This window comes from Ammospiza nelsoni, chromosome W (genome assembly GCF_027579445.1).
Source record: "Ammospiza nelsoni isolate bAmmNel1 chromosome W, bAmmNel1.pri, whole genome shotgun sequence".
In the NCBI taxonomy this organism is placed as follows: domain Eukaryota; kingdom Metazoa; phylum Chordata; class Aves; order Passeriformes; family Passerellidae; genus Ammospiza; species Ammospiza nelsoni.
This window is the reverse complement of record NC_080668.1, coordinates 19,198,791-19,222,314: the sequence shown is the minus strand read 5'-3', so window position 1 is coordinate 19,222,314 and position 23,524 is coordinate 19,198,791. Positions and strand designations below refer to the sequence as shown.

At 44.4% G+C, this 23,524-nt stretch overlaps 1 protein-coding gene across 1 annotated transcript in view; it reads right to left on the bottom strand.

The window, feature by feature from the left end:
• LOC132086188 (homer protein homolog 1-like) overlaps window positions 1-23,524 on the bottom strand; it is a 242,131-nt gene that overhangs the window by 5,539 nt on the left and 213,068 nt on the right. Inside the window, exons 5-6 of the mRNA XM_059491664.1 lie at window positions 3,777-3,887; window positions 2,005-2,085 (exon numbers count right to left, since the gene is read on the bottom strand). Of these exons, the coding sequence (XP_059347647.1) occupies window positions 2,005-2,085; window positions 3,777-3,887 (192 nt within the window). The remainder of the gene's footprint in view (window positions 1-2,004; window positions 2,086-3,776; window positions 3,888-23,524) is intronic.

Here is a 23,524-nt window from a genome sequence, read left to right as displayed (position 1 = left end):
TTAGCTTAGCTAGCCTTCTGAGAACTTTTCCTTCTATTCCTTTTAGTATAGTTATAATGTAGTATATATATCATAAAATAACAAATCAAGCCTTCTGAACATGGAATCAACATTCTCGCCTCTCTCTTCACCTGAAAACCCTTGTGACCACCATCACACTAACACACCTTGAAATAATTATTTATTTGCATAGAGTTTTTCATACGGTCTATATTAAAAATATTTAAGAGTTACGTAATCCATTTGCAAACACAAGAAGAAAAAATAAAGCAGAAGGAAAAAGTGAGACGAACAGATATGGACTTTAGAGACGATCACCCTGAAAATGGATGATGAATCAACTAAGTGAACAGTTAGGAGATGGTTAGTCTGGAGCTACAGAAGAATACACCATTTTTTCAATGTCACAGATGTAGGGTGAAGTGGGTTAGGGAAAGCCAGTATTATCAAAGCAAGAATTCAAGATCTTTTAGATGGGCTGCATCTGGTCAGTAATAAGCTTTAAGCTGAAGAAAGACGACTTCTAGCTTGGATCCTAAGACAGCTATAAATTTATTTTATTAGAATCATATAGAACCATTTTCAGAAACTGATCACCTACAATGTGACATAAAGAAATATAAAAATAACATATCCATTTGGTTACTAAAGAAATAAATATACAAAAAAGGAAGCAACTGACTATTTAAAGTGCAAATTATGATAAAACCTTAGCATTTTCTAATTCTAAAACATCTTTCATCTCTTACTAGTCTCTCATAATTCTAAGGATAGCTAATTCTCAGCTCATTATTACTTTTCATGTAGTCTTACCCTGAAATTATTGCATGTGCTAATGCTAGAATAATTCACAACTTTCATTATAATCTTCCTTTTGAGTATCTCAGATGAGTTCCTTTTCATCTGAAAACTCCTATGCTTAGTCTAAAGCCAGCAACAATTTTTGGAATAATGGATTAGGCGAGCTCAGGTGTAATCAAAACATTCTTTAAAAAGCACCATAATAACATTCTTTTCCCAAATAATTTGACTTAAGAATGGGGAAAAATGAATAAATTAATTTTGTTCTTATATTGTTTATTCTGTAGTTAAAATGAGAAAATGAGATTCAAGGAAGTTCCAATTCATGCAACACATTTCAAAGAATATCTGCTCAACAATTTTTAAGGTGTGGATAATCTGACAGGGCTTGTTTTCAGTGTGATTTAGGATAAGCTGCAGAACAGCAAGGGTCACCTTTCAGCACTCTGGATTTGGAGCTATTAAAGGCCTGAGTTTCCAGTCCTATCAAAGCTCGGAAGTCCGAATTCAGAGTTTAAACCCGGTTAAGCTTTGGGTCAGCCTCATCCAGAACACAGGTTTCACAACGGAGGTGTGTCTGTGCTGGCTGGTCAGCCCAGTGACAGAAGGACAGGAGCTCAAATGTTGCAAGTGAGAGCATGCCAAAGGGGGCATACTGCTTTTAGTAGACTGAGGCATCTGGCTTTATGCACAGTCTAGAAACAACCCAGAAAAAACAATAAATCCAAAATTATTCTAATTCCAATAAAATTTTAGAGTGTGTTTCTGAAGTCTTTACTACATAAGAATGTTTTAACCTTTACTTTCCAAAGCACATTTAAAAGCTGAATGCAAACTCATCTCAACATGATGATGGCACAGCCTGATAGTTCAGTGGCACACAAGACCTATGGGAAGACACTGCAGTGAAAATGAGACCACTATGGCCTAGAACATGCATCAATGAAGCACATTGAGCATATTCTGTGGACTTGTGAATGAAATTTGGGTCCATTTCCTCAGAAAAAAATGATGAATTACAGGAGGTGGAAATTTTGGTAGAAATTCCCAAGGAGCATCCTGACCCACCACTTTGCAACACAATGTAACTTACATATTTATTTGGCACCTTCAATGAATATAGGACAAGTTGCTGATGTGAACTGCTCACTTGATGATAATTTTTCCCTTCTGTCTAAATTAAGATGATACACTATAGCTCACCTGTAACTTTTGGGTCAGAGAATTCCTCTGTGCCTGGAGCTCTCTGGCACTGTCGACTTCTTGTTTCAATCTTTCTGTTTCCTAAGGGAGAAGAAACAACCTTGCTAGCAACACATTATCTAACTTGAACTCAGTGCAGGTAAACTGGCTGCTGCTTCTTCTCCTGAGTGAGCTAATGCAATGATGTAAAAACTGGCAGTTAGATACTGCCCATCATAGTGCATGAAGTTTAAGCATTGCTTCCAATATTCCTAAATCACAGTCCCAAAAGAGCAATTCTGTTCTGAATAAACAATACAGATAAGTATTTTCTTTGCTATAAAAGTACAAGTCATTGTCTCCCACAGAAAAGATCTGAAATAATGTTTTCCTAGAAAATTGAGTCCTTGCAATTAGAGAAACAATTTTATACTTTAAATTCTATTATAAACTATTCTCCATTTTTTCAAGAGAAAAATACAGTTTTCACCTTTGAGCTGCTTACTATGTCACTAACAGAAGGGCTGACCATCAAAAGATTGCCTACTTTGACCATTGATATCTGTAAAAAGAGAATCTAAAAGGAAAAGTTTCTTTGATTTAACAAGAAGAAAATAATAAAGCATAAAAAAATATAGATAAAATAATGAATGGAAGACAAACCTGTTCTTAGCTTGCTTTCAACACACAAGAATAAAAATAGCTAATGAACATAAAAGATATCAAATTTAAAACTAGTACATACTTTTCCCAAAAAGGACATAGTCACCTCACAGAACTCCTTTCAGAAAGATCTCTGCATCCAACAGCCCAGCATAATTCAAAAACACATGGACACCAAAATGGGAAACATTACCAACCTGAGGCTAATCTCTTAAGTATGAGGTTGTTTGGAAAAGACTTTGGTCCATTTTGGGAGGATATTCTCTAACTGTTGCATTGTTTCATGCATCCTCCTCAGAAACACCTATCAACAGCCCCACAGGAAGCAATACCCTGCAAGATACACCACTCCTCTGAACATGCACACCAGTGCACACTGTGTCTACTGTGTCTGTTCAGAGGGCTCAACAGGTCTGGTCCTACAGAGGGCAAACAATCCTTCATACATGGCTCCTTGCACTTCCTTTTTCCCATACATAAAGGCGTGAGTCTTGATCGATCGTTCTGCAGCACAAACGTGCTTTCCTTTGAGACCCATGCCAGAGCAGGTGTTACTCCAATTCCTTGTATTTCCATGCTGCTGGTCAAGCTCAAGGCAGATGGCCCAATAACTAATAAGTTAGAGACTGGGGGTTTTGGCATGTGTTTAAGATAAAGGGCTGATCTTGAGTATCATGAAATTAATCTATATTAACATAGCCTGAAAAACAAATTGGCCTGAAAAGTCATTGATCAATTACTTGCTCTAAACCTTACTCTCCAGAAAAAGTAAAGTGTGCAATGACTACTTCCCTTCTAAGTGAATTTGGACTGCATCACTGTGATGACTGCTCTGTAGAAACTACACATGCTTCAACTGCAGACCTAATTTTGCAAAGAGAGATGCTTAGTAAAAGCAAACATGAAAAAATTATACTTTTTTTTTTGTTCAGATACCCAACTCTATACTGGACTAATGTAATTATAATACACAGAAAAAAATATTAATCTTTCCAAAGAAGCTGAAAAATTGATTTTACTTTGTAACATCTATATGAAATAAAACGGTATTTACCAGTCATCACAAATTTAATATTGAAAGCCTTTAGAAATTATGTAGCACAAATCCAAGAATAAATGTTAGCAGATACCTCTTCTTTTTTATTCAGTGTAGACTCTAACTCCTGTATTGTCTGGTTTAATTCTGTTTTATGAGTGTGGACTTCATTGGCTTGACTGCTCATGCACTCTAGCTCAGTCACCTGTTGAAATAAGTAGAAGCAACATATACAGAATTTATTGCAACAAATTCAAGGTACTATTACTTCTTTTCATTTAAAATATACCCTTAGTGCTGGGTGATATGTTGATTAAAATGGTTAAGGTGTTCTTAGGAAGTTAGCATAAAATTCCTTTAAAAATTGTCTTGCATAAAATGGTTGCTATGGGTTATTGTATTTGCAGGGAATGCCCCGATGAAGGCAGGAATGATGCATCTTACTCCATGTTCTCAGAAGGCTAATTTATTACTTTATGATACTATATTATATTAAAGAATACTATACTATACTAACTAAAGAATACAGAAAGGATACTTACTGAATGCTCAAAAGATAATAATGAAAACTCATGACTCTTTCCAGAGTCTCGACACAGCTTGGCCCCAATTGGCCAATGAGTCCAAACAACTCACACTGGAGTCCAAAGAGGCAATCACCTGTGGGTAAACAATCTCCAAACACATTCCACATGAGCAAAACAGTGGAGAAACAAATGAGATAAGAATTGTTTTCTTTTTCTCTGAGGCGTCTCAGCTTCCCAGGAGAAAAATCCTGGGCGAAGGAATTTTTTCAGAGAATGTGAATGCCACAATGGATTTTAATGTTTACTGTAATATCTTGGAAATGTTAAATGTAGTATGTTGCTGGCTGAAAAAAAAAAAGATCAAAATTATACTTACTGTTATAGATGGGTAATGTGATGGTTAGCTCTTGCAATTAAGGGATGAATATTATGTGTATGTTAAGAGAAGTTTTATTGATGTATAGTTATGTTATTGTGATTTGTTGTTTGGATGTCCTCTGTTCTCCCCATAGTCCCCTTCCCCCCCCATATGGTTGCCAAGGGATGGCCTTGGTAGTTGAGACATGTGGAAGGAGGGCATGTACCTGTGACCCTTGCATGGGGCATTTGGGAGGAGGGAAATCTTGATACTTGGAGGTGTGGCATGACAACACCTGACTTCCAATCAAGTTGCAAGAAAGTAGCCTCCACCAATAAATGGCAAAGAAGAGTTGACTGACAGACTTTGGGAGGGGCCAGGGTTGCCTGATGCAATTCCCAGGGGTATAAAAGGTGGAGCATCCATCTTGAAGACGAGCAATCCACATGGTTGGCAGCCATGGCAGGGTGGGGGTCCGGTCCTGTCCCGTCCCGTCCTGTCCCGTCCTGTCCCGTCCCAGGCCTGGTTTTCCTTATTTAGTCCTTTTGCTGTATTTTTTGTTAAGGTTTAATAAACCTTTTAAAATTTTTAAAGCGAGCCGTCATTTCTCACAACCTTATTTTGCTTTAGAGCAAAACCAGCCTTCAGGATGACCTGCATTATGTTCTCCCCTTTCTCAGAAACTTCTGCTGTGTTGCCCCACATGATGATGTCATCAATATATTGCAAATGTTTTAGAGCCTCCCCCTTTTCCGGTGCAGTCTGGATCAGTCAATAGAAAATAGTGGGGCTGTGTTTTGAGTCCTGAGGCAGTTGGTTCCAGTTGTATTGGATGCCCCTTCTGGTGAAAGCAAACTGTGGCCTGCACTCTGTTGCTAAAGGAATGGAGAAAAATGCATTAGCAATGTTGATGGTGGCACCACTTTTTTGCCTTGGATTTAAGTTTGTACTGAAGTTTCAGAATTTCCAGCACAGCAGCACTCAGTGGTGGTGTGACATTGTTCAGGCCACAACAGTCTACTGTCAGTCTCCACTCTCCATTGGACTTATGAGATGGCCGTATAGGGCTGTAAAGGGGTGACTGAGTCTTTTTGACCACTCCCTGGCTCTTCAGTTCCATGAATCATCTCATGGATGGGGGTCACAGAGTCCCGGTTGTGTGGTATTGTCAACAGTGCACTGTGGTAGCGATTGGTATGTGCTGTACTTCAACCCTGAGCAGTCCAAGAGCAGAAGGGTCCTCTGAGACACCAAGTAAGGTATTTAGCTGTCTACTTTCCTCTGTCTCCACAGCATTTAATTTTTTTTTAATATTGTGCCACTTTATTAGGGTCCTGTAGCTGTTCAGGGGTGAACACTCCCAAGCCCTTGGAGCAGAATAGTCCTTCAAAGGTGGCTGAATTTCTCCCACATTCCATTCCAGTCATGATTATACACCCTCTGGGCAGATCTCTGAATGACCTTCCTAGAAATCTCTTCTTTGACTCTAAACATGGTGTGGACCACACTGAGGAGACCTGGCAGATTTAGCAACAAGAACATGCTTTCCCTAAAATCTAAAGGTAATTCAAAATTTTCAAAAGCTGTTCTACCAGGCCTGAAGGAGGAAAAGGAGATAAAAGGCTGGAGAAATCGATCTTCCCCTGTGGATGTGACAGCCTGGTCAGAGAGAGAGAAAGCTAGAGAATGTTTCCCATGAATCGGCCTGGGAAGCTGGAGATAAACAATTATAGTCAAATATTAAAACAATCTGCAGGTGGTGTTTTTTAACAATCTGTTTTGCTGTTTTTCTCATAAAGTTGTTTACAGATGGGTGTCCTGGTTTAGGGCAAATTTGGGAGAAACCCTCCAACGGGGGCCCCCCCAGAAAACCAACCCACACGGCCCCTCCCCCAACCAGTTTGGGAAAGAATTTCCTCAGAGAGAGGTAGAAAAACCCTGCTGATTTAACAGGCAAAGCACTCCCCAGCACAAAAAATGAACAAAACCAGATGACAAAGCTCATTCGTCGCTCTGAAGAGATGACAAATTCAGAAAATTTCTCTGATGGGTGGTTGCTCTGATATGAGTCTGTCCAGCGCTGATAAAGGCTGCAGAGTAGGCCCCGGTAGGCCACAAAGTGCAAGCTCTCAGTGTTTCCCCAGGTCCCAGTCCAGAGAAGGTTCGAACAGTTCCATAAGAAAAGAGAAAGAAAACAGTCCAGGGAAACTTCTCTGCCTCAGCTAGCTAAACTAACTAAAAAGCAAAGGAGCGCTGTGTTCTGCCCCATCCGTGCCCAGACAACACAGTCCAGCAGAATGTGGAGGAGTGAGTGAGTGAGTGAGGCTGATAACAAAAAACTCTGTGCTTCTTCTCCCCGCCTTCGCTCTGAGAGCCAGTCTTGAAGCCACAGAATAGAATATCCAGCATAAACAAAAACACGACTGGGCATACAAGCATCATAAAGTCTCCCTAGTATTACAGCATCCTGAGTGGGTCGCTGGAGGTGAGAGAGAGACGAGAATCTTGTTTCTTGATCAGAAGGCTGGATTTATTGATATATCATATATAATTCATTATAACTATACTAATAGGAATAAAGAGAGAAGTTGCAGAGCTGCTGCTAGGCTAAGAATAGAAAGAAGGAATCTAAAACAAAGTTGTGTCCAAGGACTCAGTCCCTAGCTTGCACCCGTGATTGGCCTCCAATTATAAACATGGGAACATGAGCCAATCAGGGTACCCCTGTTGCATTCCACAGCAGCTGATAATAATTCTTTACATTCTCTTCTGAGGCCTCTGCCTTCCAGAAGACACAGAAATCTGAAAGAAAGGATTTCTGTGAAAAAATGTCTACGAGATCTCACCTTTCTAATTTGTATAAATTAAAAAGAAAAATGCTGATGTGAAATGAACAGGAAATTCCTTCACCTGTAAAATATACAATACTAACAAATCACTAAAACAATCCTACAATCTAAGAAAATGCAAAAAACCATGCAAAGAGAATTCAAGTCCATGCAGCTGAGTTTCAGGAACAGTCCATCAGCTGAAGTTGTTTCTTTTGGACATCTGAGAGTCCTTTTCGGTCCTTTGCTGCAAAAGAATCCCATCAATAGTTATCAAAAAACCATTGACTGTCTTACAACAATTTCAAACAATTTCAAACAATTTGAACATTTTTGGAATGTCCTTTTCTGGCCCTTCAATGCTTCACAGCTTCAGAGCTGCTGCCCGCTATTTTCAATCTTTTTTATTTAATTTTAAATTATTTTTTTTCTTGATCAAAAAGCAAAAGAGCAGCAGCCAAGCAGAGCAGTGACAGAGAAGGAAAGGCCCTGGGGGCCCTGGCCCATGATGGACCAGGAACCCCAAAACTGGCCCATAAAGGGGGACCAGGACCAGTAGGACAAACCAGAATTCCCAGAAACATAAGGAGGCCACGCAGTGGGCCCGGCCCAGGAACTTCCTGAGCCAAACGGCCCAGGCCAAACCCATGACACAGGCTCTGCATTCCCACAGGCCTGAACCCTGCTGCCAGCACAAGGGCAGCATGGGTAGTGAGATGCTTCCTTTCCCCAAAACCACTGAGGCATGCCAGCAGCAGGGAAATAGAAGCCTTCCCAAGAAATCCCATCTGGGGTCTGGAGATGTTTGTTCCCCACAGCAAACCAGCTATGGTCTCCTCCAACTGTGCCCTCTCCCTCTGCAATGCATCGGGTTTTTCTCTCATCCGCCCCGTAGCATCATCCCCACTGGGCTGGGGACCAGAGGCAGGGCTCTCAGGATGCACCTGCCCCCCATGCTACTAGAACGCAAGAGAGGCGGCAGAGATGGGAGCCGCCATGGGACCATCCCCAAAAAACCACCCCCGAACCCGCCGAGAATGCTGATCTTAAAAATCGGCAAACGCAGTGCCCCCAGAGTCAGCTGGCGGGCAGGCCCCGCTCCACGGAAGGAGAGACCAGCCTCCGGGGCCGCTGCTGGGGCAGCCGGTCCGGGATGGTCCGAACTCGAACAAGCCGCCGGTTCGGGGCCATCTCCAACACCATCCTGAACAGGGACCGTCTCGGCTTGAGGCGGTGAGGAGGCCGATGGAAGCGGCGGAGGGGCCGAAGGGGCCGATGAGATCTCCTCCTCCGCTGAGCCGGAAGCTGGAGACGCATCCTCGTCCTTGCCTAGCAACTCAGCCGGGACCGGAAGTGCCTCTTCTGCCTTCTCTGACGCAGGCGCTGGCAGGGGCGGGGAGGCCGGTGAAGCCGTGGGCAGGACCGCCTGGAGAGGCGGAGATGGGATCACCTGGAGTGACAGAGCTGGCAGAGGCGGAGAAACCTCAGAGACAGGTGCCGCCCCCATGTCTGAAGGCGGAGTCTGCGAGGCCGGCTGTGGCAGCACCTCCTCCTCCCATCCCCCTGGAGAGAGAGAAGGGGGGGGAGGAGAAAGTTGTCTCTGCGCAGGCTCGGGAGAAAAAGTAAAAAAAACTTCATCGCGGGGTGAAGTTTCAGCCCCCCCCGCCGCGAAGCAGGGGGGACCGGGAAGCAGAATGTCATCCCCCACCGGGTCTTCTGCCAGGGACGGTGGAAACGGAGCCTGCCCATAGCAGTTAGAAGTCCATTGAAAGGTAGCTGCTCTTCGTTTCAATACTGGGAAGAGCTTTATAAATGCTGGGTAGATAGAAGGCAAAAGACCTCCCTGACTGTAGACGAACTGGATAATCGAGTCCATGCACTCCCAGACAAAAACATCCAAAGCGTACAGGACATCAGTAAAGAACCCAAAAAGCTTTGTCCATCGAAAGAACTCATAGTGATCTGTTTTTTCCAAAAAAAATCCGTCTTCTCTACACCAGTGTTGCCAGAGGGCAATAAGGTTCTCCTCTGAAGGAGTAAAATGAACATCGTACTTCAAGGGGTATCTCCCCCATATAAACAGCCATAATTTTCTCGCGGCTGAACCCTCAGGGATAGAAAAATGAACAGTACCTTTTTCAAAAGTCCAGCTTGCTCTGGCCAGCTCTGCAGGTATGCTGCTCTTTTCTACCATGTTTCCTGAAGGTTTTCCAGAAGAAGGTTCACTTGTGGTCAGCCTTGGCTGTGAACTCTGTCCAAATCAGGATCTTCATTTCTTCAGCTCCTGGCTTGAATCCACTTCGGTGGTCACTTCAAAGCAACCATCAAATGCTACACATACAGGATTTTTACCCAGTGCAGCAATTTTGCTCCTCTGGTCTTATCAAATTAATTTCTGCTCTGACACGAGGGGTCACCAGATATTACAGTGTCCTGAGTGGGTCGCTGGAGGTGAGAGAGAGACGAGAATCTTGTTTCTTGATCAGAAGGCTGGATTTATTGATATATCATATATAATTCATTATAACTATACTAATAGGAATAAAGAGAGAAGTTGCAGAGCTGCTGCTAGGCTAAGAATAGAAAGAAGGAATCTAAAACAAAGTTGTGTCCAAGGACTCAGTCCCTAGCTTGCACCCGTGATTGGCCTCCAATTATAAACATGGGAACATGAGCCAATCCAGGTGCCCCTGTTGCATTCCACAGCAGCTGATAATAATTCTTTACATTCTCTTCTGAGGCCTCTGCCTTCCAGAAGACACAGAAATCTGAAAGAAAGGATTTCTGTGAAAAAATGTCTGCGACACCCTAGGACAATGGATGTCTTCTTAATTAGCCAATCATGTGAAATGTATTTATTACATGACCAATCAGGTCCACCTGTAGGGAACTAAGGTATAAAATGAGAGAGGATCAAATAAATGGGGCTTTTGCCATTTGCCTTCTGATACGACTCCGTGTCATCTCTGACTTAACAATGACATCTTTTGACCATGCCGTGGAATTGCAGCTATCAACCCTTCGTGCATCATGGGACAGGCGGAGATGCCTCAGACCCCCATCAGGACCTCGCAGTGCCTGTGCAGTCTGCTCGCAACTGGACACCCTCTGTTCCCCCGGAGAGGTAACAGTGTCCTTTCCCTGCATCTTTCTGACGAGGACTCATCCCTTTGGGACTGCGGATTTGGCCTTAATGGCTTAAAAGCTAGGGCGGGAATGAGTTCCCCAGCAAAGCAGACAGTCAGTACCCCAAGGTAGTCTTGCTGGAGGTTGGGGACAGTGCCTTCACGATTGGAAGTCACCTCTCTACAGAAGAACATGACGTTATTTCTGTGTGCAGAGACATGATTCCTTTTATTGGAATTTCTGTGTCGGATGACTCGCTTTGCATTCTGCTTCCCTGGGCCAAATCTCATTATTTTCCAGTAGATGTGGACACTGCTTTTAGTCCACAGACGTGGGACGAATTAGGCTATCATCTGTGGGAAGAGGTTGCTAGTGGAGATATGACTGTGGCCCGATTAATACCTGTGTGTGGAGTCCTGTCCAGAGCCTTGCAAGGCCAGACCCCGAGGGAAAGCAAAGCGGAAATGGGGACCTCGGAGGGCAAAGATGTTGTCTCTGTGGGCATTGACGCCCCAGGGGCTGGAGAGGCGGTCCGGGCAGTTGCCAGCTTTTCCCTGGCTCCACGCGAACACACGGGAGACATGGGAGCCCCCCACAGAACCTATCTGTTGCCTACAGATTATGTTCCGCCAAAATATCCTCATCCTTATGATTCTGTGAAGCCAACATATCCTTCTCCTGGAAAGCTACCACCACTGAGTGCTATAGCCGCATTCCGGCTGTGCCTGGGGGATGGCCCCTCTCCATTTGTGCCACTTTCGGCCCCTCCGGCACTGCAGGTGGTGCTGGGAGTGTCACTGCCACAGCCAGCAGATCGGGCTTTCCCTGCTCCGCAAAGAGCGGCTGGCGAGCCTCTGCGACAGTTGGATCCACTCCAGCCACCGGCGATGCCCATCTCTTCTCAGTGGGAAGCAGCAGACATGTCTTTGTTTTGGCCAGCCTCGCCCTGCCCGGTGAGGCTGCCTTTCACTGCTCCACAAGCTGCTTGGCCCTGCCTGCCAGCCCCGATTTCCCCCCCTCTGCAGTGAGCAGGGTACCAACTCTTTTACAGCCGGCAGGAGCTACTGCCCCCACCGCTGATTCCCCCTCCTGCACCGTGGGTGAGGGTGGAACCACCTCTGTCATTGACAGGCTCCGCAGCCAGACCGACGGCTCCATCAGCTCCCTTGTCATCAACTATGGAGCCTGCGCAGATGTACTGGTCACATGCCCTGCCATTGTCAGCGCTTGCCAGTGAGCATTTGTTCAAGCTAATGTTGCACCCCCCACTGGTTCCCCTCTCCCTCTTCTATGGCGCCTGTGCAGATGACAGCAACAGCGGCACTGGCAGTGACAGCGGCACTGGCACTGTCTCTCCTATCAGCAAATGACACAACAGGGGCTGTGATCCCTTTCGCCCCCCACCTTTAGCTATGGAACAACTGCCTCCTCCTCCTCCCTGCGCAGCGGGTGACTCGGCTGACTTAATGTCTTTTACAGTTTTACCATTGCAGCTTGTCGCCACTCCAGATCTGGGAGAAGGGGCCACAGATGACAGTCAAATAGTTAATCCAGCATCTGAAGAGGGGACACAGGTGGTTCAGGGAGACAATATTCGGCCACAAGGGGGAGTCAAAGCCTTTCCCATGTATGAAGCTGTCCCAAATGCAGGACAAACTGACAGGCTCAATGTGACTGGTGGGTTTTCCAAGATTTACAAGATAAGGTAGCAAAATTTGGCCTTGGTTCTACACAAGTTATGCAAGTTATCAGAGTACTAAACACAGACCTACTTGCTCCATTGGATATTAGACACATAACTCAAGTATTGTTCCAACCTGTGCAATTTAAAGGTTTTCAGGAAAACTGGAGGCAGGTCGCTCAAAGGGTTGCAACAGAGAACATGCAATTGCCTCAGAGGGATCCTAGGTATTACGTGGGGGTGGATGTTCTCATGGGGGAACAAGTGATTCCTCAAGGCACAGTACTGGTGTAGTAGGCACAGGGCCTGCAAGGCCTCCCTGCCAGTCAGTTGCCTAAGATAAGAAATGCCTAGTCATGATGACTGGACCTAAGAAACCCCTCTTCAACCCTCAGACCCTCATTATATCTCTGTAAGATGATAGGTCATATTCGCCTTGACCCTTACTATTGGACTGTTTCCCAAAACTCCTATACCCTATATAAACCCCTATTTCTGCCCAGTTAGGCAGAAGAGCTGTCACTGGGACCCTTCACAGAAGATACCAGTAAAGACATCTCTGTGGAACCTCATACAGCTCTTCTCCTCTTTCTCCCTGTGTCTGCTGCGGCACTTAGCAAGCAAAGAGCTGAAATCACTAAAGAGCTGAAAATCACCAAAGAGTTGAGTTTGCTAAGATGCCGGGTGGCTAGGAGCCTGCCTGAGGGGCCTGGACATGTCGTGCTTAACTGGACTTCACTGTCTGGGACACCCACAGCAGCCGGGGTCGGGGAGACTCCGTAAACCCCAGAGCCTCATTATACCGGCACAGGCTTGCTCAGCCAGCTCAGGGGCGGCACCCACGGCTCCACCAGGGTGGATGTACATACCGCAACTGCGGTCACCTTAGAATCCTGTCGTGAATATAAGGTTCCTTTGGATGTGTTTGGACCTTTAGGGCAAAAACTGCTCGCACTGCTTGTGGGAAGATCTAGTGCCATCCTCCAAGGCATCTTTCTGCAGACAGGTGTCATTGACTCTGGCTTTACAGGTCAAATTTGTGCCATGGTTTCCACGCCCACACCTGCTGTGACTATTGTGGCAGGGACTCAGATTGCTCAACTTGTGCCTTTTCAGTCATGTATCCTCAGGACTGACCAGAGGACTTGTGGAGATGGTGGCTTCGAATCCACAGGACCACCACAAGTCTTCTGGTCTGCAGATATTTCTTCTCAGTGACCACAGATGACATGTACCCTGATCCTACCTGGTGCCTGCCTGCTGAAGATCTGGCTTCGAGGTTTGATTGACACAAGGGCAGATGTGACAGTCATCTCCTTCTCTGAATGGCCTCCTCCTACATGGCCTTTGGCTTCCATAGGGTTGGCCATCGAAGGGTTGGGGGGTTCAACACAGACCTTTGTAAGCCAACAGTCTGTGTCGATCAAAAACATAGATAGGCAGACGGCTGCAGTTCAGCCCTATGTCACCACAGCTCTGATTAATCTCTGGGGGTGGGATATATTAGCAGCCTGGGGGGCACGAATTGGGACGGATTTTTAATTTGGGCCACTGCACTAAAGGGCAGAAAATATCCTACACTGCCTTTACGGAGGCTGGTGGACAGACCCATCTGGGAAAACCAGTGGCCCCTGACAAAAGAAAAATTGGTCACTCTGTGAATTGCTTCAGGAACAATTTCAATAGGGACTCATTGAGTCCCTGGAATGCTCCTGTCTTTGTGATAAAGAAAAAATCTGTGAAATGGAGGCTCTTACAAGACCTCCAAAAAATTAATGCAGTGATGGAAAGTATGGGGGCATTGCAGCCTGGTATGCCCTCACCCACCATGCTCCCCATGGGATGGGAAATCTTGATCATTGATTTAAGGGATTGTTTCTTCACAATTCCTTTGCATCCTGATGACAAACCAAAGTTTGCCTTTACAGTGCCTTCAATTAACAAAGCTGAACCTGTGCAGAGATACCAATGGAAAGTTTTGCCACAGGGCTGTCGCAACAGCCCTACTATTTGTCAGTGGTATGTGGCTCAGGCCTTGTCCGGAGTCTGCGAGCAGTTTCCTGACGCATATTGTTATCACTACATGGACGACATCCTGGTGGCAGCATCCACCCAGGATGAGTTGCTGAGGATACAGCCTCAGCTGTTTGCTGCTCTGCATTCTTATGGGCTGCAAGTGGCTATGGAGAAGGTTCAACAGCATCCTTCTTGGAAATATCTGGGAGTCAAAATTCTGGACCAAACCGTTCAGCATCAGGAGGTGCAATTCACAGATTCTATTAAGACTCTGAATGATGCCCAGAAATTGCCTGGTGTCATCAGTTGTTTGTGTCCTTATTTGGGACTAACCACAAAACAATTGTCCCCACTGTATGATACTCTAAGGGGGGACCCTGACCTGAGATCACCTCAGAGACTGACTCCTGAGGTGCAACAAGCGCTGGAGGAAGTCCAACATGCTGTTTCTGCTTGTCGGGTTCATTGAGTAGATCTTTCCATTGATATCACTCTCTTCATTACCAATCTAGATTTTCATCCTACGGGTATCATTGGCCAATGGAGTGACAAATGGTCTGATCCCTTGCCCATTTTGGAATGGGTCTTCTTACCCCATCAACCAAAAAAGACAGCACCCACATTGTTTGAATTGATCGGTCATTTGATAATCAAATGCCATCAACGGTGTGTGCAATTAATGGCAGCTGATCCCACAGAAATTGTTCTTCCAGTACAATGGAAAGACTTTGAATGGAGCTTTGTTAACAGTGCTCCTTTGTAAAGTGCACTGCAAAACTTTTCAGGGCAGATTGCCTATCATATGCCCAGTCATAAGTTATTGCAGTTGGCAAAAACAACCAATCTCTCTTTGCAGCCAAAAAGTAGTCAGGTGCTGGTGTGAGGACCCACTGTCTTTACTGATGGTTCCGGAAAAATGGGGAAATCCATTGTTACTTAGAAGGATGAATCTGGGTGGCAAATGTTGGAGGGCTGTGAGTCAGCCTCGGCCCAACTATTTGAGTTCAAGGCCATTGCCATGGCATTCCAGAAATTTTCTCAGGTGCCTCTGAACTTAGTCACTGATTCTGCCTGTTCACTTCTGAAGGAAGTTAATAACGCAGTTTTGTTTCGGTTATTGAAAGCCTTGTGGTGTGCAATTCAGGCCCGAGTTCATTCGTATTACATCCTGCACATTCAAAGTCACACCAATTTACCAGGTTTCATAACAGAAGGTAATGCCAGGGCTGACAGGTTAGCTAACCCTGTGTGGGTAGCACCTCAGCCCGACAAGATTGCGCAAGCCAAAGTGTCGCATGATTTTTTCCATCAAAGTGCCCATACCCTGCAGAAACAATTTCACTTGACGTTAACTGAGGCTCGTGACATTGTCAGTACTTGCGCTGACTGTCATGGACTTGCTGCACCTTTACTAGGGGGGTGAACCCCAGAGGCTTAAGAGCCTTGCAGCTTTGGCAAACAGATGTTACTCACATTGCTGAATTTGGCTGCCTTAAGTATGTGCACGTGTCTATTGACACCTTCTCCTCTGCTATGTGGGCATCTGCTCACACTGGAGAAAAGGGTCACAACGTGATTGCCCATTGGAGAATGGCTTTTGCAATTTTAGGAATACCTTCTTGTGTGAAAACTGATAATAGCCCCACCTACATCTCGCAGAAGAGGCAGCAGTTTTTGTGCTTGTGGGGAGTCTCACACAAACTTGGTATCCCGCACTCTCCAATGGGCCAGGCCATTGTTGAATGCACTCATGGTACCTTAAAGCATGTTCTGGAAAAAACAAAAAAGGAGAATGCCTGGAGAAACCCCGTAACAGTCAATTGCAAAAAGCTCTATATACAATCAACCATCCTACAGTGCCACAAAATTCAGACAATCCTGTCATCCTAAATTGTTTTCTCTCATTGCGCTCTTCAGGTGAGACACACCTGCCTCGAGCAAAAGTCTGGATATGGGACCCAACCACCAGTAAGTGGGAGGGCCCGTGTGACCTCATCATTTGGAGCCGCGGGTATGCATGCGTTTCCACAGATACTGGGATATGGTGGGTACATACAAGGTGTGTTTGCCCTGACTTGTGACACCAAAAACAGAATGTGGGCAACAGGCAACCTAAGAACAATGATCAAGATGCCAACCATCAATTAGGTGGCCCCTTTATAAGTGGGAAATGAACATACTATCTTTTCTTTTTTTCTGGAAAAGGGTTGTTGACAAGTTAGACTGCCAGTTCTTTGAGCAGACTAATGATGTTTTGTTACTGTATTAGAATTAGCATTGATATTGTACTAGAATAGGTAACTGATTTTAGGATTAATAGTGTATTTCTTGTAAGAGGGAACCACAAGACTTGATGTTGGTAAATATGTTGGAAATCTCTCTGACCATTTTAAGTCAGTTGTCACAGACATTTTTTCAAAAAATCCTTTCTTTTAGGATTTGTCCTTTCTGGGAAGCTGAGGCCCCAGAAGAAAAATGTAAACAATTATTATCTGCTGTTGTGGAATGTAACAGGTGCATCTGTGATTGGTCTTCTGTGAGTGTTTGGATTTACTGACCATTCACAGGAGAGATTGTCCTGCTTTCTGCCTGGACACAGAACCTTGTTTTTAGATTCTATTCTATTCTTAGCTTAGCAACTTCTGAAACTTTTCTCTCTATTCCTTTTAGTATAGTTATAATGTATTATATATCATATATTAATAAATCCAGCCTTCTGATCATGAAGCAAAATTCTCGTCTATCTCTCTCACCCTGACGAACCCTCGCAAGTCACTGCAATAGTCAGTATCCAAATGAGGTTCTGATTGATAACTGGCAACTACTAGAGGAACCTCTGGAGCTGTGTTTGTTCTCCTTTCTGCAAGGGGCCCCGCAGAGGATTACAAACACCACCTCCTCCTTTAAACAAAAAGGGAGACCTGTGGATGTGACAGCCTGGTCAGAGAGAGAGAAAGCTAGATGAGTTTTCCAATGAATTGGCCTGGGAAGCTTTAGGAAGCTGGAGATAAACAATGATAGTCAAATATTAAAACCATCTTCAGGTGGTATGTTTTAACAATCTGTTTTGCTGTTTTTCTCATAAAATTGTTTACAAATGGGTGTCTTCTTAATTATCCAATCACATGAAATGTATTGATTAAATGACCAATCAGGTCCACCTGTAGGGAACTAAGGTATAAAAGAAGAGAGGATCAAATAAACTGAGCTTTTGCCATTTGCCTTCTGATATGACTCTGTGTCATCTCTGACTCAATGGTGACACTCCCCTGTTCCCCAACCCCACAGGCTGCATACAATTATTAATGAATTCCCAGAGGTAGCAGCCAAAGCCAGGGCAGGAGAGCAGCTATGAATACTCGTCCCAAATGACCCTCTTTCCCCTTGATGTTGCCATGACATAAACTGATATCACACAGTACAGGAACAAACCAACCCTGATCCCTCTCCCTGCTCTGAAAAAGAGCACCATGATCAGCACATAGCGCATATACGAGAACATATACAGGGTTAGTGCTACGAATGAGAGGGAATAGTTTGAAGAAGTACTGACTTTGACTCAGATTTCTGGCAATAGCTTTGTTTGGGGTGGCCTGCATCCCACATTGCTCTCATTTGAAAGTTCTTAATAATGGCCAATTAAGTCTATTATAAAGTGAATTATTTATTGAATAGACACAAAATTAACAGACATAAGACTTTAAACAGACTACTTACTACATAGGAATAAAACAAAAAGGACTACTCTCGGGACTTTTGCTGGTCAGAGTGACTTTGAGATGCATTAGAAAGTCTCTTTTCTTAGTTTGGCAGTTGAAGAAGAAGTCAGGACTTTTGTTTTCGTTCTTAAGGTTGTTTATTGTTTCTTATCTATAAAATTCTTTCTTTGGTTTGTCAAGGTCTGTTTAGCAGGTCAGACAGAGGCACACTGACTGCCCTCAGGGCGGTGTTATCTTTTTATACTAAAAACTACATTTACATTATGTACAATAACTTCTTAATACTTATCACTTATGTTAGACAGTGAGTTTCTACTTTAAACTAATCTAAAACTACTAGCATCACAGCAGAAGATGGAGGCTAAGAAGAAGAAGGAGAAAGGTTGGACATGCTCAGATTTCTCTATCTTGCTTCTTGAACTTCTATTCTAAAAACTCTAAAAATCTATTTTTCACTTTGTGACAAACTAACTATTATTTTACTTAGACTTTTGTGGCTTGCAGATCTTCATATAAGGTTGGTAATTGTTTTTATGGGTCATAATCAAAGTCACAGGTGTCTTGGGCTTTGTGCTAAGGTGTTTGAGCTTTTTAGCAGGGGTTCGAGCTATCTAGGACAGCTAGAGGGATGTCTGAATTCTGACAGACTACTAGTAGGTAAAATACAGTGCATGATAAAAGCACCTATGTTACAGCTAGTGAAGAAATAGTATAGATTAGGATTCAATGTAACCCACCACTGAACTGATGATGGAGTACACATAGAATTCTTTCACTCAGTTCCTGGGAAAGTATCTGTGGATTTTGCATCTAAACTCTGAGAGAAGTCCTACATTTTTCCAGGGTGTCTGTAGGAGTCTTCTGCCTCTGACAATGTTTGTGTAGTTTTTATAGTTTGTAAAGTAGTGTCTGTCAGTCAGGAATTCCAGCTTATCTCCCCACATCCTGTTCTCATGGCCAGTTGTTTATTGGGAGTTCTACCCCTGGCGCCAGAGAGAAAAATAACTCCCTAGTCAATGAGGACTTACTAGTCAGCCTGGGCTATCTCATCAGTTCATGTGAGGGGGAGAATGTCCTGATGGACAGAGCAGATAAGCTCTTCTGTGGTAGGAGAGAAGTCCTGCCACAGTTAGGTACCACACCCACAGGAACAGACCAAGCAACACTGTGACCAGTGCCTCTGTACCTATAACACAAATGCGCAGATCAATTCTGTTTCCAACCTGTTCTGGGCAGATCTGTTGTTACCTCAACCCTCATGCCCCACCTTGGGTGCCATTTAAAGCTGTCATGGTTTAGGAATAGTGTTCTCCCATTTAGTGGTCCCTCTAAAACCATGCCACTGCTTGCTCTCCTCTGATGGGAGGCACAAAAGGCAGAGATCAAAGGTTGAGATAAGAACAATTCACTGGAAACAGCAGTGGAGTAAGAAAATGAACAGTAACAGCAACAATATTAATAACAAAAGGTATAAGACAAAAAAACTATTTTCATGAAGAAAAACCCAACAGTAAACAAATACCAGACTACCCCCCACATTTTCTCCCACTGGAAGGAACACCCTTGGTCTCAGAAGCAAGAGAGTGTCTTTCCCCCACCCCTGGCAATGATGTGTGGTGGTATCAAGTAACACTGGGGTCTGGCCACACCTCCTCAGCCTTGCCTCCTCTTGGCTATTGCAAAAAATTAACCCTGTCCTTGACCAAAACCAGGACGCTCATCATCAACAATGTAATAGCAGAGATAGCTTGGTAAGACAACATCCCACCCCTCACCCCCAAGAACTTATTGGCTAGAATTATCCCAAAAGAAATATTGGTGCTCATAGAAAAGTAGAATCGTAGAATATGTTGAGCTGGAAGGGACCCATCAGGATCATCAAGTCCAACTCCTGGCCCTGTGCAGGACACCTCAAGAATCACACCATGTGCCTGAGAGCATTGTCCAAGCACTTCTTGAACTCAGGCTTGGTGCTGTGACCACTTCCCTGGGGAGCCCGTTCCAGTGCCCAACCACCCTCTGGGTGAAGAACCTTTTGCTGATATCCAGCCCACACCTCCCCTGACTCAGCTTCATGCCATTTCATCAAGCCCTGTCACTGGTTAGCAGAGTGAAGAAATCAGTCCCTGCTCCTCTGCTTCCCCTCATGAGGATGTTGAAGACCATAATGAGATCTCCCCTCAGTCTCCTCCAGGCTGAACAGACCAAGTGACTTCAGACACTCCTCATATGGCTTTCTCTCCAGACCCTTCACCATCCTTGTCGCTCTCCTTTGGACGCTCTCTAATAGCTTAAGGTCTTTTTTATACTGTGGTGCCCAAAACTTCACACAATATTCATGATGAGGCTGCACCAGCACAGAGTAGAGTAGGACAATCACCTTTGACTGGCTGATGATGCTGTGCCTGATGCACCCCAGGACACATTTGGCCCTCCTGGCTGCCAGGGCACTGCTGACTCCTATTCAATGTGCTGTCAACCAGGACCCCCAAGTTCCTTTCCACAGTGCTGCACTCCAGCCTCTCATTTTCCCCAGTCTCTACACAAAACCAGGGTTGCCCTGCCCCAAGTGCAGAATCTGGCACTTGCCTTGTTAAACTTCATTGCCCATCTCTCTAATTTGTTGAGGTCTCTCTGCAAGACCTCTCTGCTCCTCCCAATTTAGTGTTGTCGGCAAATTTAGTATTCCTTTGAGTCCTGTGTCCCAGTGGTCAATGAAGATGTTGAAAAGAACCTGGCTGAGAATGGAGCCCTGTGGAACCTTAGCTGCATTGTCCTCTGGATGTTTTTCAATACCTCCCAGAATAATCTTCATGATTTTACCAGGCACTGAAGTGAGACTGACAGGCCTGTAGCTTCTGAGGTCCTCCTTCTTGCCTGTCTTGAAAATCAGGACAATGTTCACCAGCTTCAAGTCAGCTGGGACCTCTGCAGATTCTCAAGACTACTCAAAAATCACTGAAAGAAGCCTTGTGATGACACCAACCAGCTCTTGGAGGATTCTCAGATGAATCCCATAAGGTCCCATAGATTTGTAGGGATCCAGATGGAGCAGCACTAGTTCAGGGTCATCTGGGAGTTGAACATTCTCTCAGACATGGTCTTCTAGCTCAGGGCACTGACACACCCTTGGTCCATCATCCATGTTGAAGACAGAGGCAAAGAATGCATTAAACACATCTGCCTTGTCCATTTCCCTGTTTGTGAGGTGACCATCCTCATCCTGTAACAAGCAGATGTTATTTCTACACTGCCTTTTGCCATTAACGTATTTGAAAAAACTCTTTGTTTGTCCCTCATGATTCTACCCAGCTTCAACTCCAATTGAGCCTTGGGTTCATTAATTTTCTCCCTATAGTGGTGAGCAGCATCAGTGTATTCCTCCCATGTTGCCTGACCTTGCTTCCACTTGGCATACACCTTCCTTTTTTGCCTTATTTGCAAGAGAAGATCCCTGTTCAGCCAAGCCAACCTTCTACCTCACCTGCTTGACTTCTGACATCTGGGAATTGCCTGCTCCTGTCCTCTTAGAAGGTGCTGCTTAAAAAGTGACCAGCACTGATGGACCCCAGCACCTTCAAAAGCATTTTCCCAGGAGACCTTACTCACTAGTTCCCTGAGCAGCCTGCAGTCTGCTCTCCTCATGTCCAGAGTTGAGGTTTTGCTGGCACTTTTCCTCCTGTCAACAGAGATTTTAGGCTTGATCACTTCTGGTCACTGTGGCCAAGACAGCCACCAATCACCACCTCACTCACAAGATGTGCTCTGTTGACAAGCAGCAGATCAAGGAGGGCATCTTTCTGAGTCAGGTCCCTTGGAATCTTTTCCATAAAGTTGCTATCCAGGGTTTTTTTTAGGAATCTTCTGGCCCAGGTTGTATCAACTGTTTGATGCTCCCAGTTGACTTCTGACAAGTTGAAGTCCCCCATAAGGACAAGGGCAGTTGATTTGCAAGTGTCCCTTAGTTCCTCAAAGGAAACAAATAAGTTGGTGTCAGTGTCCTGGCTAGGATGTCTATGGTAGACTCCCATGGTGACATCTGCATTATTTGTTTGCCCGTTGATTCTTACCCAGAGGTTCTCAACTGTGCCGTTGCCAGCTGCGAGCTCCATACATTCTAATCCTTCTATTACATACAATGCCACCCCCTGCCTTGCCTGCTCTGCCTATCTCTCCTAAAGAGCCTGTAGCCATCCTACATCGTACTCCAGTCACAGGACTCATCTGATTGCATATAGGGAAAACCTTATAAAATAAGGGCCTTGTTACCCTTGTAAAATCATGGCTCAGGCCTGATACTTCGGCTAAGTAGAAGTGGACTATGGGAAAGTGACTCAGATGAATCAGAGGTAGAAAAATAAGTTATATAACCATTACATGTTCACATCGTGGTGTATGGAGGTTGGTTGGATTATGGTTGTTATGTTTTAAAACTATGTAAATTATAAAGGTCTTACTGCTTTAAAAGGCCTGGTTTTTGCACTAAAGGGCTGTCTTTTGTACCTGCCTGGGGACTCTGTGTTGCTCTGCTTTAACATCATCCCACCAGGTTTCACTTATGACAGTGATGTCAAATCTCTGGGACTGGGCCAAAGCCTTGAGATCCTCTTGTTTGTTCCTCATGCTGCATGCATTAGTGTAGAAACATTTCAGGTGAGGTTCATTGTAGCCAATAGCCCATGGAGCAGATTGAGGGATGTCACTAGCACTCAGTTCCTCAAGTTCTGGCACATTGTGCTGTTGCTCATAACTGGCAAGCCTGATTTTGCTCCTTTCCCCCTTCCAAGCTAGTTTAAAGCTCTATCAATTAGCCCTGATAGCTTCTGAGTTGCAGAAAAAAACTCCACAACTAGTAAAAGTCCTGAAGTAGGTATGTATCTTTATTCAGTGACGGAGAACTGCAGGATAGCTCCTTAAAAAACATGAACACCCTCCCAAACTTCCCTTTGTCCCCCAACCTGTTGTATATGCATTAAGTTTTGAAATAGTTTTGCGAGCTACAGGCTTTTTTACAAGCACCACAAATTAACAGATTAAACAAGTTAATTCAAACCAGCACACTCCACCTAAATCGGAAATGGATTTCTAACACAAGTTCATTCCTAATCCCATGTCTTATTCCTCCCTTTTCTAAAGAAATGAGTAAATTCGTTTACTTAATGCAAATCTCTACGATAATATGTATCCCTCAATGCCTTACCATGTACAATTGACAGGGTGGTTAACACCACCACTTGCTGTAGTATTCTCCAATTCCAACTAAGTCTGGATAGAGGTACCCTCTAATGCTAGGATTTCAATTGCAATTACACACAAAACAATTCTCTTAATTAAACTCTTGCAAATAAAATTATAAACTATTCCTGGTCACAACATACTCATTCTGCTCAAGTAAGTTTTAGTTTCAGTTTGTTGACTCCCAGTGTCACTCTCTAAGGGACTTCTGTTTCTGGGGCTTTCTTCACTCAAGAGTGGTGGATCCAGGCGCTCTGCTCCTGGATTTTAATCATGGTGAAGTACTAAGAAGCACCTGGAATGACCCTTCCCACTGTGGTTCCAAAGTCTTTTCTGCAAGAGACTTAACATC